Source organism: Postia placenta, assembly GCF_002117355.1.
Source record: "Postia placenta MAD-698-R-SB12 unplaced genomic scaffold POSPLAscaffold_1, whole genome shotgun sequence".
Taxonomy (NCBI): Eukaryota; Fungi; Basidiomycota; class Agaricomycetes; order Polyporales; family Adustoporiaceae; genus Rhodonia; species Rhodonia placenta.
This window is the reverse complement of record NW_020169832.1, coordinates 3,755,291-3,769,961: the sequence shown is the minus strand read 5'-3', so window position 1 is coordinate 3,769,961 and position 14,671 is coordinate 3,755,291. Positions and strand designations below refer to the sequence as shown.

The following is a 14,671-nucleotide window of genomic DNA, read 5'->3' as shown; positions in this document are numbered from 1 at the left end:
ATCCTTGCGTTGCACATTCGATACTTGCATGCGTGGCAGGCGTCTTTTGAGGGGCTCGTCACTGCGTTGCTAAGGCTTTTTCGCAGCTGAATAATTGGATTGATGCTGCTGAAGGTCTTGTCTACAGACCAATCAGCGATATATCATGCTAATATGTGCTCTTATGTAGATTTCAAAAACCCTGACAATCCCGATGACGAGAGTTTCAACCCTGACCCCGTCTCATACCCCGTCACTGAATTGGAATACCCCAACTCCGGAGCATCGGAGAAGTGAGTTACAGAAACATGCTCATGAACCGTGCTGATTCGTTAGTAGATTTATATTACTCGCACCGAGAGACAGAGAGCATTATAATCCCATAATGTGTTTGGAAAATACCCTGTATACCATGCTGCGTTGTACGTCTTCAGCTATTCCAATGTCAGTCTACCTCTCATGCATAAATTAGGTTATTTGACTCCAGCTCAGCGGGCTCTTTTCGGAACACTGCCCGAGGATGTGTTTCAAGACGACGCATCCAGTGCTGCTCCGAGCCCTGCAATCACTGTGCAAACTGTGGCTGAATTGAGTCCTAGTTCATACCCGTCGTCATATGTATCCTCGCCACCCCCTTCCGAGTCCGAATCCACTACGTCATCGCTATGGTCGACATCATCCGCAGATTCTGTTTCTTCGGTCTCCTCACTGTCATCTTTTACCTCGCTTTCGTCGCTATCGCTCGTCGACTCAATTGATCCCTTAAAATCCGACCTTGACGCGTCACCAATAGATCCCACTAGATTCAACTATCTGCGGCTCCTGCAGCGCGCCTACCGTAAGCGCGATGGGCCTAGATTCCTCAAGGTGATGGACGCCATTAACACACTACTCCGCCTCCTCAAGTACCCGCCAATGCCTCCGGACCCGTTTGAGCCTCACTCGCCGAATCATTTCGTGGACGCGGTCAAGTCGTGGACTCAGATCCCACCAGATGTCGTCACGCGAATACTGAACGAGACATACCAGCGTGCAGTAGGTCCGCGCGTCGCTGAGTTGAGCCGTTACCCTGCCTTCTCGTCGACGGTGTATGGCGAGCTCGAACCCAAGCTCGTCGCGCGAATCATCCGGGAGACTGGCCTGCGCGCGGACTCGCTCTTCCTGGACCTCGGCTCAGGCGTCGGACAGGTCGTACTCCAGGCAAGCCTGCACACGGGTTGCACAAGCTTTGGCGTAGAGATTATGCCTATTCCGGCAGATATTGCGCGCAGCCAGCGCGAACAAATACATATGCGCTGCAGGATGTGGGGCGTCACGATGGGCGAGGTGGAGCTCGAGGAGAACGACATGCTGAAAAGCACGAGGGTCGACGAGCTTATCTCGAAGGCGGACGTCGTCCTTGTCAACAACAAAGTCTTCGATGAGAAATGTAAGTCGTGTAGCGTTCTCTCGCTCAACTGTGTCTCATACTCCATGTTTCCTCAGTAAACAACGACCTCAAATCCAAGTTTCTGGACCTGAAGGAAGGTGCGATCGTCGTCTCCCTCAACCCATTTGTGCCGTCTACACGACTGAGCGAGCGCAATGTGAGTACCTTAGTTCAAGTATCTTGTACCCGCGAAGCTAATGCGCATGCGCAGCTGGATGATATCAGCGGAATCTTCCAGGTCACAGAGAGGCCGTATGGTCACGGCGATGTTTCTTGGGGCAGTGGCGAAGGCTCGTACTACATCCACCGTGTCGACCGCAGAGGCTATACAGAGATTAAGACACGGTTGGAATCTCGGGCAAACAACCCTCGGACTACACGCTCGCGGCGGTGACATGCCGCGGACTGCTTTCATCTATTTCTCGTGAATTGGCGCTGAGACTGGATCTGCAAGACGCTGCTTTCGTCGTTAGTTCACGTTGTACTTGCTGTCGTTATTGCACGCATAGCTTCTCATATTGTTTCCGTAGCACACTTTATTAACGTCTCCGTTCTGTGTTACTACTCACTCCCCTATATTCGTAATTGCTTCTCGCGAGGTGATAGATATTCAGAAGCTCTCTGTCAGGACATCTTGATGGCCATCGCATAAGTATTGTGGTACAATTCATAACATCACAAAGCAGGACAGACATATGCAAGACTAAGTAACACGATAGCAAAACAATCACTCATCATCGTCGTCGCTGTCCTCCGCCTCATCGAGCCACTGCAAGATGTTTCAGCTCGCGTGCATCCGCAGGCTGATAAGGAAACGTACCTTCAAGAATGGCTCACTGGCCTTGCGGACCTTCTTGCTCGTGTCCCGATCGACGTACTTTTTGCTGACATGGGTGCCCCACTGCTTGATGATGTCCTCCTCGAGAATGTCTGCCTGGTAGAATGCCATGAGGATCTTCGGGACGGTGTTGTTGAGGTCAATCTCGGAGTGGACCACGCCGACAAGGCGCTCGATGCCACCTAGCAATGACTTTTGGTGTTTCTCGGAAGTGACCATCTAAAACCATGCATTAGCTTGGACACGACCTCAAAACGCTTTCAAGAAGCTCACCTTCTTAAACAGAGGCGCATACTTCGGCAACTCGGCGAGGATGTCATCGCTGAAGAGGACTTGAGCGAGCACCTGGACAGTCTTATGTTTCTTCGCAATGCCAAGATCCTCTGCCTTCTTGTACACCTCGACCGGGCCAAGAGACTCGCTGTCCTCGACCCAGCGACCGAGCTGCGCATACGGGCTGTCGAAATCATCATCACTATCTTCGTCTCCTCCTGCGCTAAGGGACACGGCAGCCAAGCTCGCGCCCACAGCCTTGACACGGGCTTTGACAGCTTCCTCGGAGGTGTCGACAGACCAATCCTCCTTGGTAATGGCGACAGCGTCTGTGTTGAGCTCTGCCGCCTCAGCTTTGATGCGCCTGGTCAGCTCATCGTCGCTCTCCCCGCCTGCATCGACCTCGGGTGTCGAATGTCCATTCTCGTGCCCGTTAGCAGGGCTCGGGCTGCCGTCTGCGGTGCCCTTCCTGGAGGCCTTGATCCTCTTTGGGTTCTTCGGTGGGTTCTTGACGATGAAGGTGGTGAGCTTATGACGCATGTCTACGGCGGTGCGTTCGCCGCAGGCCTTGCAGTCGCGAATAATATCATCATTCTTGGTGATGATGAGGTCCGTCTCAGGGTTTTTGCAGGACTTGCAGAGCACAAACTTCTCGATGAAGCCGTCGAGCAGCTCACGGAGTTTGGTTGCGTCGTGCGCACCATTAACGATGTAGCGGTCGTTCTTCTCATCGAAAGAGGTCTGGGCGCCGAGTTCGCAGCCGAAAAACTTGGTGGGGTACGTGGGCGGACGGCTGAGCGCCCGGGCCACGTCGGACATGTTGGGGATCACGGTTTTTATACCATTGCCCTTGCCCTCAATCTTTGTCAGGAGGACGGGCATGCTGCAGCGGGATCAATGAGTTCGCACACTATACACACCGATGAGGGGTACTGACCGGTAGCGGTAGAACTTGTCGTCGACATCACGACGAATATTGACAACACCGGCGGCCATGTTGGGCAAGTTTTAACGCTGTTGGGGATACACTAGTTCAGCAACAAGCTCGTAAGGACGCGGGGGCTGCGGGACTTACAGTACTGAACGAATCGGGCTTGAACGGTCTTTTGTGTCTCGGTATATTGATTGGAGGTCGAAGCATGTATCCTCTGTTGGCACAGAAGATGTCGACGAGCGGAGATGTGTAGGACGAAATGGTGGGTGGCGACGACGGGGACAGAAACACAAATTTCAGCGACGAGCGATGGGGACGAAGGAGAGTCCGGCACGCTCTCCCAGACGCAAGGTCATTCGCCCCTCGGCCGTTGCCGGATGCTCACGTATGCCCCCGCTGACTCAGCCCCTCGGCGCTACACCCACTCGTTTCATCAAGTCCGAGTCTCTACGGCCCAATTGCATCGACGGGAATGTTGCGCAGTGCGCATGCATGAATTGAACTGGTCATATCGACAGCAAAATGTCACTCGAAGAGGTAATTTATGAGCTCCGTAACCACCCGCACATTGACACTGTTTCCGATCAGCCGGTATTGCGTCTTCACCGACAGGTCTGTCGGCCAGCCAAAGTCTTCATGATTGATACTGGCGTCTGCGACAGGGCTTGCAGTCACGAGTGGCAAGAAACAAAATAATCGCAGTAACTCCGTAGGCGAGAAATATCTTAGGCGCAGGGGGGCCAGGATGCGCACTGCGTCCTTCTCACCACGTCTCTGAGCCGCAAGGAACCTATCGAATACGGTCGTGGTCTGCGAACATAAATATCGTACGTGAGAAGAGGACGGTCAGCTAGAACAATGGAGAGAATATGTACGAACATCAAGCTCCTCGTTCATTTGCAATACAGATCCGGAACGTTCAGCCATCTTCGCGTACCCTGGAGAGAAAATCTACTCAGCATATTATACTGGCATTATACATAATTCGGTCTCAATCCCACCTCGCGTGAAACAACAGCTTCGCCTTGCTGATGGCAGAACAATGTCGAACAGGCGCCCCCATTTCTCTAGGACGGGGTCCGGGACGGCATTAGGATGTACCAATGAATTATCGGGTTCTGCATCCAGGTATTCTCGTATCTCCGCGGTGGGGTCCTGTTCTTTCTGTGCCTTCTCTTCTCCTGACCTTGGGTCGACCCAATCTTCACCACGACCAGGGATATGTCGCCATACTCGTGACTCCGGGGCCGATTCTAAGATATCCACTGTTCTAAAACCGAGTGGTTTTGCCTTTGCAAACAGGTAGTACCGCAGACGAGAGTTAGGGACGCCGAATTGCAGAGGCGTCAGAAGCAGCTCGACTATGGAGTACCTCAAAGACTCTAGCGTCGCTAGGAGTCGATGTCGAGTGCTGGATGTCTTTGTATGATCACAGTCAAGTTTTCAGAGCAGCAAGCACAAAGCGTAGTAGGTCAAGCACCTCGAATCCAGCAACATTCTCGATCAACATGTAACTGGGGTGCGCACCCTCGGCTACCAGCTGGGGGAGGACGTGTTCTATGAGGTGGATGAAGGATTTGGCACGCGGGTCTTCTGCACCCCTCGCTAGAGGGTTGAGGACGGTGTACGGCTGGCACGATGGGGACAAAAGCCACAAGTCAGCCTGGTGGACAGCAAGATCCGACGCCTGTAAGGTGCAGATATCGACCTGGGAGGCGACGTGTAAGACTCAAATACATTGTATAGCTTCACTGGGGACGCACTTTCTTTACTATATTGGCGCCGTAATTCGTCGTGTATACACGACAGGCACATTGATCCCAGTCGTATGCGCAGACTACTTCACCTTCTACGTTGCTCTGAGACAGTGCGCGGTGAAGCCCGCCTGATAAAGGAAGCGGATTCGGATTTTAGCTGCAGTTGTCCAGCACTATATGATTATACTTGCCGATGCCAGAGTAGAATTCGAGGACTCGAATGGGCATTTTACCTACCGATATCTAGCAGCCCCCTTGCAAAGCAGCAAGGCAGAGTAAATTCTTTGATGGTGTCCTACGATTTGTAGACGTAGCCGGTGTGTCTAATGGATTGATGGCGATCGACTGAATCGCACTGAATCTGCGAAATATTCGACGTCCGCGGCCTGCCGCGCTAATTACCTAATCGAGGCCTGCACCCCTGTTCGACTCTCCTTTCATCCTCCTCCTGCGAGACCCATCCCACAGCGTCCCTGCTGTGGCTCATCTTCCTTCCGTATCCCGCTTTGTGCTCCATCCTCTATCCTCATCTCATTACAACTCTGCTCTGCTCGAACATCATTTCATTGCTTTCATACAAACTTGGCCACTCAGGCACTTGTCATGGCTTCCCATCTTGATGAATCAAACTCTGCTAAATATTCGCTATCCTTGGCTTCATCATCCTATATGCCTCAAGGCACACCCCCATCCATGTCCGACGTTGAAGCTATGTTGGAGGGAGAACAATGGCTCAAGGGTTTCGAGGAGCAGCAGTCGACGCCGCGAAAGAGGTCTGTACCGATCAGCCACTCGGCGGGAGCGTATGTTTGTGCTGAACGCTGTGGCTCATACAGTGCGCCTACAACAGAGGGCATCTTACCTGCGTTCTCCATGAGCCAGACTACCCATTTGCCTACGCCAGAGAGGTGTGTAGTTTCTTCATCAGTCACGACTGCCGCAGACAAGCCCAGCCGGTGGGCCTAAGATTGGGATAGTAAATACTGAAACAGTATCCATAGTCCGGGAAACGTGGACATGTATGCATCTGTGCTTAGCTTCCCACACGAGTCTCCTGTCCGAGCACAAGGACAGCATCCCTCAATGTGAGTTTCTCCCTAGCAAGCGCACCTAAATCTAGCAAGACCTTACGAGCGGCACGTCAGGATGGCAGACTTTAGCTCCTCGCACCAGTCGTTTATGACGCCTGAGTCTAGGTCTGTTCGTGTCTACCTCGGTCAATTGACTCCTGCTCATACGTCTATCAGCCCCATTTATGCACGCAAGACTGCGCGAGCACAAGACGAGGCAGCGTAAGAGGTCTTGCGAGCTTGATTGGAGACATTTCTGACGATCATGTGTAGCGCATTGACGCCTATTCGCCTATCCTCACCATTCTCGCCTCGTCCTTCTAGTCATGCTGAGTGAGCGTCTCTCACACATTTGTAATGATTACATTACATCAGCTTACGCCCCCGTTTCGTAGAATGGATCCGCCGGCGAACTTGTCACCTCCGCTATCCCGCGATTCGTCTCGCCTTTCATCGCCGTTTAGAGAGCAGCCTCGCTTCGCCGGCCGCGGGCGTTCGAGAACGAAAACACCCATGCGCACCCATTCAGATCCCATTGATGCCTTCTCACCCGCATCGTCGTCGTCAAAAACGCCGCTACCACTGTCTGCACCAGTGCCTCAACGCGCAGTCGGGGGCGAGTTTCAGCGTATACGGCTTCAGATGGCTGCAGACCAGGCTGCACTTCTGTCCGAGACAGAGGCTCGACGGCCAGACTATCTCGTCAGGGAGAGGCGGCCGGAGTCAGCTCCCGATCCCTTAGGCGGCGATGAGCTAGACTGGGTGGATCCGGATATGCTGCCACCACACCTCGGTGTCACCGTGAGCCCGGTCAAGGGTCGCCGCATCCAGCTCTTCCAGGAGACGTCCGATGAAAGCTTCGAGCAGAGCTTGTTAGCAGGAGGGTATCCGGGCTATGGCTCGACGCCAGCATTCGACCCGCAGACGCCTGACCACAAACTCAAGCCAGGACTGTCTCAACGTGCGCTTCAATGGCTGCAACAGGTCACTCCCGGGCAGCCTACGCCCGGTACAGTCATCGCCGAGCCGGAAGAAGAGGAAGTTCCGAGCGAGAAGGAGCTTCTTAAGCGCAAGCGATTGGCTGCGTTTGAGGAGCACCCGGACGCCTTTGAGCCTCCTGCCAAGCTTCAAGTCGTAGAGGTAAACGGGATCGGGCGAGTTCTGATGAACATTGTGCCAGAAGAGCAGCCCGCACCAACTGAGACGCCCGCACGACGGCGTGCCGGGAGCAAGCGCAAGAGGAAGAGCGCCGCTCACAGCACTCCTTCAAAGCGGGTATATGGGGCTCAGCCAGAGGAGACAGAAGTCAAAGGCCCGAATTGGCTGGACAACGATTTCCCGTGGTGCGTGAGAGTGAAGGAGCGCAAGGAGATGTCCAAGCAGGAGCGAGAGCAACGTCTCAAGCAGATCGCGCGCTACCTTGAGCGTAGTGATAGCGAGGACGACATTGTAGAAGATCAGGCATTGCATCCACTGGTGCAATCTGATGAGGAGGTAGCACCTCGTCGTGGTCGTGGCAAAATGGTCCCCCTCAAAGTCCATCCAGCAGCGGGCACCAGTGCGCAAGGCCGCCGCGAGATCATGCTCGTGCCCAGCGATCCGGCAGATGCCAGAGCTGCTCTGCTGTCTAAACGATCTGTGCGCACTTTTGCGTTTCGCAGACGCCAACTCCGGGAACAGGACGAAGACGATCCTAATGCGATCATTTGTGTATGCGATCGGGGTGAAGACGGTGAACAGTTAGTCCAGTGTGACGAGTGTCTTGTCTGGTACCACCTTTCGTGTGTGGGAATCCAGGACCTCTCGGAGCTGCCACCACGGGACGAGCCGTATTTTTGTCCGCCTTGTGTCGACGAGTCTGTGCGAGGTTCTCGCTTACTTCCAACATTCGTTCCTACAGACGATGAGCCTCCTCTGGGCGGCCGACGTGACCCACTCTTCTATCAGAGCTCAATTCGCGAATCACCATCTGCCTCGTGGAATTCGACACGCGAGCCCAGGACACCTGTGCGCGGTCAAGATGCTTCCGAACCGCACACCTCGCGGTCATCGTGGGGCGACTCGTCGAGAGGCGGTCCGTCGACGCCCGTCAATACCGCGCAGAGCGTGCGGGTATACACAACACCTGGAGCACGCGAGGTCGACAACCACTTTGACTCACCGTTCGACCCGTCTCAAACACCTTCCCGTGGCACGGGGCCCGCCGAGGCGTTCACAACGCCCAAGTGGGACCGATCGACGAGTTTCCGGACACCGGGACTCGGCAGTCTGAAGTTCAGCGGGGGCTCGCTTTCTTTCAGCCAGTTCGCGGCGAACGGCCTCTCTCCCACTCCGCGATTCCGCGACATATACTCTCACGACGACACGCCAGTGCGACGCTCGGGGCCGATTGATGAATCAGTATGGCGGGAACGTCTGTGGTTGCCAGACTCACCGGTGCGCTCCAAAAACTCCACCACGGAGACGTCCTTCTCGGTTTTCGACAATGACAAGTCCAAGTCCAAGACCGCCGTCAGCCCACACGCGGACGAGAGCGCGTAGCATGCGCCGCGGCGGTAGCTGGAGTGCTGGACCTGCTTCAGCGTCATAAACTGGCCCTTCGAACGCGTCACTTGCTTTCTGCCGATGCATTGCGCTGCCTGTTTTATTCCCGTTATGTGTTGTAAGTGCTATTATCCCGTTCTGTACAGTAGGATGTCAGCGAAGTATCAGACGTACGTACGTAGTAGTCAAGTAAGTAGTTTAGACTCACCTGGACTCACACGATCCGTAATTGCGAGCCAATTGACGCGACACCCGTTATTTCCTCCGGGCATTCGTGGGCTTTCGCGTGTCTCGTATCATGAACGAACGAAGAGATGCAGCAGATGCAGTCGCGAAGAGAGCGACGCGTCAGAGACAAGTTACGCGCAAAGCAAGAGTACGCGAAAACGCGGTGTGACGAGGGTGTGACAGACGCGTTCTGACGCGGTCAAGCGCCCGCTACGCGCTCTATGCGCGTTCCGGTGCGCGGTTGTGAGCAGGTCGACACGGTCAAAGCCCTGGAAAGTCCTTCATGGCTGAAGATATCCCGTCAAGTCAGAGTCTCGCGCACAGGCTCAGACTCGCCATAGTCTGGACAAACGTTTACTTTCCTGCCGTAACGAACGCACTAACGCGAGAACGTGACTTGCGCAGGCCATCGCGGTTCTGCGCTGCAAGCCCGTCCAGCAGTCTCATGCATGTACGCCTTACTGTGCTTTAAGGCTCAGCCGAGAGGATGACAATAGCTCAACTTGAACAGCATATATTCTACATCTTCGGACACAGTTCCCCCTGCGACACCCGGAAGCGGACGAGCGGGAGGCATGGCGAGAACGCGCCTTGTCATTGGAACGGCAAGTCAAGGACTTACAAGCCAGATACGACAACGAGCACATAGGTATGCGTGGCATCCCGTACCCCTACGGTGTATTCATCCAGTTTCCAGAACTGCTGTCGCTGCGCGAGACGGCCACCGCACAGAAGACGACCGGACCGGCCAAGGATTCTTCTGCCGCAGGCGACAACAAGAAGAAGGCGAAGAAGAGAACGACACCCAAGGCTGCGGAGCCCAAGTCTTCGTCGACTTCTCGAAGGCTGGACCTGAAGACCGTCTTGGACAGCCACAGTGGTGCGTCCGTTCACTCCTGCTAGCCGTTCGCGAATCCCGTCGGGCGGTGGGTGGCCTTCGAACCGCCAATCTCACGCACGGGAGTCGTTGTGAACCGGTAGGGTGAGTGTATGCTGTGTCATTCACCGTGCTGCCCTACCGCAGATCCGGTCGTCTTGCGCACGCCTTCGCGGACAAGCGTACTGCATTCTCTGGAGACTCTGGACAAGCTGGTCTCTATCCGGGCGCGCGAGAGGTCTGCGGCGCCTGACGACCTGCTCGTGGTCCTCGCCAAGCGCTCCATAGACGCGCTCGGGGATCTCCTGGCGACTCTGCTGCCGCCCAGCGCGGCGCGTCCGCGATGCCCTGCCGACCTTGCTGCACTGTCGACGCTGTGTCACCGGCTACTCGCAGCCGTGGTGCCCCTCCTGGCGAAGAGCACCCGCACGCGGGGGGCGGCTGCGCCCGCGGGCAGCCCTGCACTCGAAGACGTACTCGGGCTAATGTCTGCGCGCCTCCTGATGCCCATAGTGCGGGCGTTCGGGCCTGCATCGCGGGCGTTTCTTGCAGGACTGTTCGCACCCAACAGGGAAGGCAAGACAGCGCGTGCGCAGGATGACAAGGGAGTTGATATACGGCCGGACGTTTTTGCCATCCTTGGAGGCGTTTTGGCAGCCCTGCAGGAGGTTGCTAGTGCGAAACCAAGCGTGAACCGGGTAGTACGCCACACAATTAACGACACGCTTGCCATCGAGGCTATTCGTGAATTACAAAAACTGTATGAGGACACACACTCGCCTGTTCCTGCTACGGCTACGACGCCAGCCAGTCGTGCATTGAAGGTGGCAAGGACGGATCGCATCGACAAGCTAGCCCGAAAGGACGCGCTGTGGTACCTCTGCAACGTCCTGCACCTCGTGCTGCCGCTCGAACCAGGTACTTCGCTTCCCGCGCAGGACGTGCTTCTCGAGGACACCATCTATGCGACGCTATCGGCCGTGCTGCGGCGCTCGCGCCCGGCGCACAGAGATCCCGGCGACGGCGGCCCGTGTGACAGCCCGAAGGCACCCTCGATGCCAGCAGCGGAGCCACGTTACGACATGGACGAGGTGGAGCGCGGGATGGTGCTCGCAGTGGTGGAGAGGGCGTGGCTTGGGAGTGGTACATAGATGGAAAGATCAGGGGGCGGGAGCGGCGCGCTGTTCGGCGGTCGTGGTCGACTCGGAGCTTCTGACGGAGTCGCGGGCGGCGTCGAGTTGCGCGCTCCGTGCGCGTCTGCGCCCCTCTCGGTGATGCACGCTGTCGGACAGTCGAGCCAATGGAAAAGGTGTTGCTGGCATTGTGCCGTACACGGCGCTGTTCGGACTGATGCGTGGGTTACCAGGAGCACGGCGCTCCGGAGAGTGATAGAGATGGGATGCGTCCTGCTGTATGCAGCTAGGCCTCAGAGTATGATAGCCAACATTGACATGAACAGAGATGTGGATGCCGTACGCGTGATCGCCATCTGCATGCAGGGTTATCCTGAATATGCCTCGCCCAAGGATGCCGCTACAGAAGCAGAAGAGCACATATCCGGAAGTCAGGCTGTGTGGATGGCGGAAGGTATGTACCTATGCAACTCAGTGGCGTATGACGTGGCAGCACTCTCGCAGGAGAGAGTACAGAATCTGGCTGTATGTTGGGTCGACGGGTGGCTAGGTGACGCTGCCGTCAGGGCACAACCAGGGCCGCGACGGAGCCCGTGACGTCGTGGCATACCGGTAACTTGATACGAAGTCTAACTAGCCTCGAAGGGGATATGTTGCGAAATTGCCGGCATGTGCTTTCCCGCACGCTGAGTGGCTGCGCAAAGCCAGTGGGAGACGGCCGGGAACATCGTCGGACCTATCGCTGTACGCTGAAAGGGTGCGAGGGCTGCTTTGTTATACGCAGAGCACGGATTCCCATACTGATTACAGGGTCCGCGCGGCCAAGGCCCGACATGATGAGACTGGGGTCCACAAACGGACAGCCCGGTTCCAGGGTTCTTGGTCATTGCGGCTCCGACATTGGTCGCGCGACCATATTGACACAAGGAGAGCGTACCTGGGTGGCGCGATTCGCGATCCGTTGCGCGGGCTTCAAACACGACACGACGAGGGGCGGGATTGCTGCATTCTGCCAGCGACGGCGGGCCATGTGCAGACAGCGCTGCGTTTGGGGCGGAGGACACTTTATAAGGGCTAGTGATGATGGTCACGACGCGACGAGGTGTGTGGTCTGGTGCAACAGTTACCTCATGCTGCAGCGCGCTCTGACGTGGCATAGTGCACGGTGGAAGACCGGAAAGACCCAGACCCTGACCACGGAGATTTGGAACTCAAATGATATGATTTGATGTCAGGGAGTTATGAAACCCGATATGTAACCTATCTGCAAACGCTTTCGGCTGAGCGTTGCACGACAAACATCTACGTTTTGCCGAGCCACCCATATGCATCGGTGGCGCGTGGCGGCCACGCTGCGGCTCATCGCGTCGTTTCCTAAATGTACTTCCTTTGGGAGCAGGCAACCCCTGTAGGGTGCTGTGGAGGGGACGCCCTGCAAGCTGTGTGCCCAGCCAACCCGGAGCTTGCGCCCTGTGAGGATGCAAATAAAATAATTGCAAGGGTAAATCAAAGCAAGGGAGGGAAGGACTTATTCCGGGCGTGCCACACGGCAAATGCCGAAAAGTCCGCGAGCGCGGCGAGGAAGCTTAATTCAATCAAACGCCCCCACACGCGTCTTCTGCGGTGGCTCGTGGACAGTTGCTATAAGACGAGGGCCGGAGGCGGATGCCATCTCCCCAGGAGATCTCTCCGCTCCGTCCCTCCTTCCACCCCGACTGTCTTTTCCCTCGCCAGAGGATGAATATCAACATGAACTTCGCCGCAACACTCACCTCCCGTCTCGCCTCTCGGTCTTTCTCGTCGCGTATGTCCGAAAGGAAGGCTGAGAGCGCTAGCATCGCGTCGTCGCAAGGTGTGTGGCGCCGGATCCGCCTCTGTGATTGTGGCTAACTCTATGGTGCAGCATCGTGCACGTCCGGCTCGAGTTCCTCAGAGGGCTCTTCGTTGAGCCGCTCTCTGGATTCCCCATGCACATCGGAGCCGGGTGAGCTACGCTCAAACGAGCATCTTGCGGTCCTCCTGCACAGGAGCTTCTGGAAGGTCCGTTTTGCTATATCTGCCCTGCTCTCTGCATCTGCCGCGGGCAGGGTCCGTGTCTTAGCATGTGATTGATCATCTCTACATCTACACAGCCTGACAGAGAGGCGCGTTACTGCGACATCTTTATGTGCCAGAAGAAGTTTACTATGTGGGAGCGCAAGCATGTGAGTTCAATCACCGCGCGTCATCGTGTTCCGTTCTCATCGCATCTCTACAGCATTGTCGCAAATGCGGTGGCATCGTCTGCGGCGACTGTTCCGCGCGCATGACCAAGCTGCTTGATACAACGAACCTTGAGTTCTCCTACCCCCCGCGCCACACGCCCATTGATACCTTTGATTCGCCCACATCGCCCGTCCTAGAGTATCGCGTCTGCGACCATTGTTGGGATCAGATTCATGGTGTCCGCTCGCCGCGCTCCCCGATCTCGCGCGCCTCCACACCCATCGCATTGCTGCAGGAAGCGCTGAAGGGCTTGGACTCGCCCAGGTCCTCCGCGTCCTCGTCGCTCCCCACTCCTCTTGATGCGTCGCCTATTCTGCGCCCGTCTCTTCATCGCGCGCGCACCGCGTCGCCCCGCACCCCGTCTTCGCCCTTACGTTCGCCCGTGCAGTCCCCGCACTCGCTCACCAATTCGGTCCACGTTGCGGACAATGAATTGAAGGAGGACCTCGGGGAGCTCGAAGCCTACCCGCTCCGCCATGCGAGCGCGATCTGTAAAGCCACTGGTGGCGGCCGCTGGGAGCCGAAGCCGCGTATCAACCTAATCGGCTACCGCCTGCCTGGCCAGAAGGCGCAGTACGAGATCGACCTCGAACGCGAGGAGGAAGAGCGCAAGCGGCGCAAGCAGAATCCCGTCATTATAGACGGAGGTATGTTGTTGCGTGCATTTTGACGGGAGGCCTTTTTGCTAACGCCCGTCTATCAGATTTCCAACTTCGGGTTCCGTGCGAGATCGAGCCTCGCTCTCCTGCCGGCCCCATCACCCTGTCCACGTTCTAGCCTGTACACATACTCCCACTGCGATATCTCCTCACATGCTCTCGTCCTGCTCGTCGATACCTTCCGTTCGCGTTACCCCCACCCTCCCCCTCCCGTGCCTGCTCGGATTTCTTTTATACTTATTATTGTGTTCTTGTATACCTTGCACATAGTGTATGTTCTGGTGTTAATACTTGTCTGTATACTTTTGTGCTGTTGTCTGTTGTACTCTGTTATTTGGACGGTACGGTGCGGTACCATGGTGTCTGTATGCTCGTTTATGCCATAATCAATAGAATATGCTGCTTTTGCTTCACGATGTGTGCTGTTGGCGGTCGCGCGATTGGTACTGACCGTGTTACGCCCGTGCCGTATCTCATTGCAGCTGGTTCCAACTTCCCTACCGATAGACCTGTCCGAAGGTGTTTGTGCCAATTTGCCCAAACTAAGCCGTTGTGCACAAGGCCCCATCGTAAGTCGGATTACGCACACTTAGAGTTCAATAGGTCTAAATCATGGTATGGAATCAGCTGTGAGGTGTTCTGCACCCCCGGGGCTGCGATCGCCCGCACAATCAGAGCTTCTCGT

The 14,671-nt window shown here is 55.9% G+C and overlaps 5 protein-coding genes across 5 annotated transcripts; 3 read left to right on the top strand and 2 right to left on the bottom strand.

Moving 5' to 3' along the window:
* Nucleotides 1-153: 153 nt before the first annotated feature.
* POSPLADRAFT_1129371 (hypothetical protein) lies at nucleotides 154-1,802 on the top strand (the record flags this gene model as incomplete). Its single annotated transcript, XM_024483835.1, has 6 exons — nucleotides 154-272; nucleotides 319-401; nucleotides 452-635; nucleotides 783-1,408; nucleotides 1,465-1,565; nucleotides 1,620-1,802. 6 exons carry the CDS (start codon nucleotides 154-156, stop codon nucleotides 1,800-1,802), a joined length of 1,296 nt encoding a protein of 431 aa, XP_024344877.1.
* Nucleotides 1,803-2,067: 265 nt separating this feature from the next.
* POSPLADRAFT_1177101 (hypothetical protein) lies at nucleotides 2,068-3,707 on the bottom strand. Its single transcript, XM_024488473.1, has 5 exons — nucleotides 3,595-3,707; nucleotides 3,457-3,533; nucleotides 2,520-3,402; nucleotides 2,229-2,465; nucleotides 2,068-2,177 (listed from the first exon to the last, which is right to left on the bottom strand). Exons 2-5 carry the CDS (start codon nucleotides 3,513-3,515, stop codon nucleotides 2,136-2,138), a joined length of 1,221 nt encoding a protein of 406 aa, XP_024344876.1. The 5' UTR covers nucleotides 3,516-3,533; nucleotides 3,595-3,707; the 3' UTR covers nucleotides 2,068-2,135.
* A 271-nt stretch (nucleotides 3,708-3,978) lies between these two features.
* Nucleotides 3,979-5,438, bottom strand: POSPLADRAFT_1043232 (hypothetical protein; the record flags this gene model as incomplete). Its single annotated transcript, XM_024478255.1, has 6 exons — nucleotides 3,979-4,263; nucleotides 4,333-4,391; nucleotides 4,455-4,872; nucleotides 4,934-5,161; nucleotides 5,217-5,338; nucleotides 5,402-5,438. The coding sequence occupies 6 exons, from the start codon at nucleotides 5,436-5,438 to the stop codon at nucleotides 3,979-3,981; spliced, it is 1,149 nt and encodes a 382-aa protein (XP_024344875.1).
* A 465-nt stretch (nucleotides 5,439-5,903) lies between these two features.
* Nucleotides 5,904-12,291, top strand: POSPLADRAFT_1030914 (hypothetical protein; the record flags this gene model as incomplete). Its single annotated transcript, XM_024476752.1, has 13 exons — nucleotides 5,904-5,983; nucleotides 6,047-6,118; nucleotides 6,212-6,295; nucleotides 6,407-6,502; nucleotides 6,554-6,613; nucleotides 6,676-8,716; nucleotides 8,797-8,942; nucleotides 8,971-8,998; nucleotides 9,590-9,932; nucleotides 10,077-11,072; nucleotides 11,094-11,516; nucleotides 11,873-12,164; nucleotides 12,222-12,291. 13 exons carry the CDS (start codon nucleotides 5,904-5,906, stop codon nucleotides 12,289-12,291), a joined length of 4,731 nt encoding a protein of 1,576 aa, XP_024344874.1.
* Nucleotides 12,292-12,774: 483 nt separating this feature from the next.
* POSPLADRAFT_1072693 (hypothetical protein) lies at nucleotides 12,775-14,104 on the top strand (the record flags this gene model as incomplete). Its single annotated transcript, XM_024482539.1, has 5 exons — nucleotides 12,775-12,914; nucleotides 12,966-13,102; nucleotides 13,195-13,266; nucleotides 13,320-13,974; nucleotides 14,031-14,104. The coding sequence occupies exons 1-5, from the start codon at nucleotides 12,800-12,802 to the stop codon at nucleotides 14,102-14,104; spliced, it is 1,053 nt and encodes a 350-aa protein (XP_024344873.1). The 5' UTR covers nucleotides 12,775-12,799.
* Between the last annotated feature and the right edge of the window lie 567 nt (nucleotides 14,105-14,671).

What these genes read in the sequence shown, in the direction of transcription:
- POSPLADRAFT_1177101 (XM_024488473.1), bottom strand. Translation starts at nt 3,515, where the DNA reads ATGGCCGCCGGTGTTGTCAATATTCGTCGTGATGTCGACGACAAGTTC. An exon ending in GACAAGTTCTACCGCTACCG is followed by an intron (nt 3,403 to 3,456) that starts GTCAGTACCCCT and finishes ATCCCGCTGCAG; the next exon opens with CATGCCCGTCCTCCTGACAA. An exon ending in ATGCGCCTCTGTTTAAGAAG is followed by an intron (nt 2,466 to 2,519) that starts GTGAGCTTCTTG and finishes GCATGGTTTTAG; the next exon opens with ATGGTCACTTCCGAGAAACA.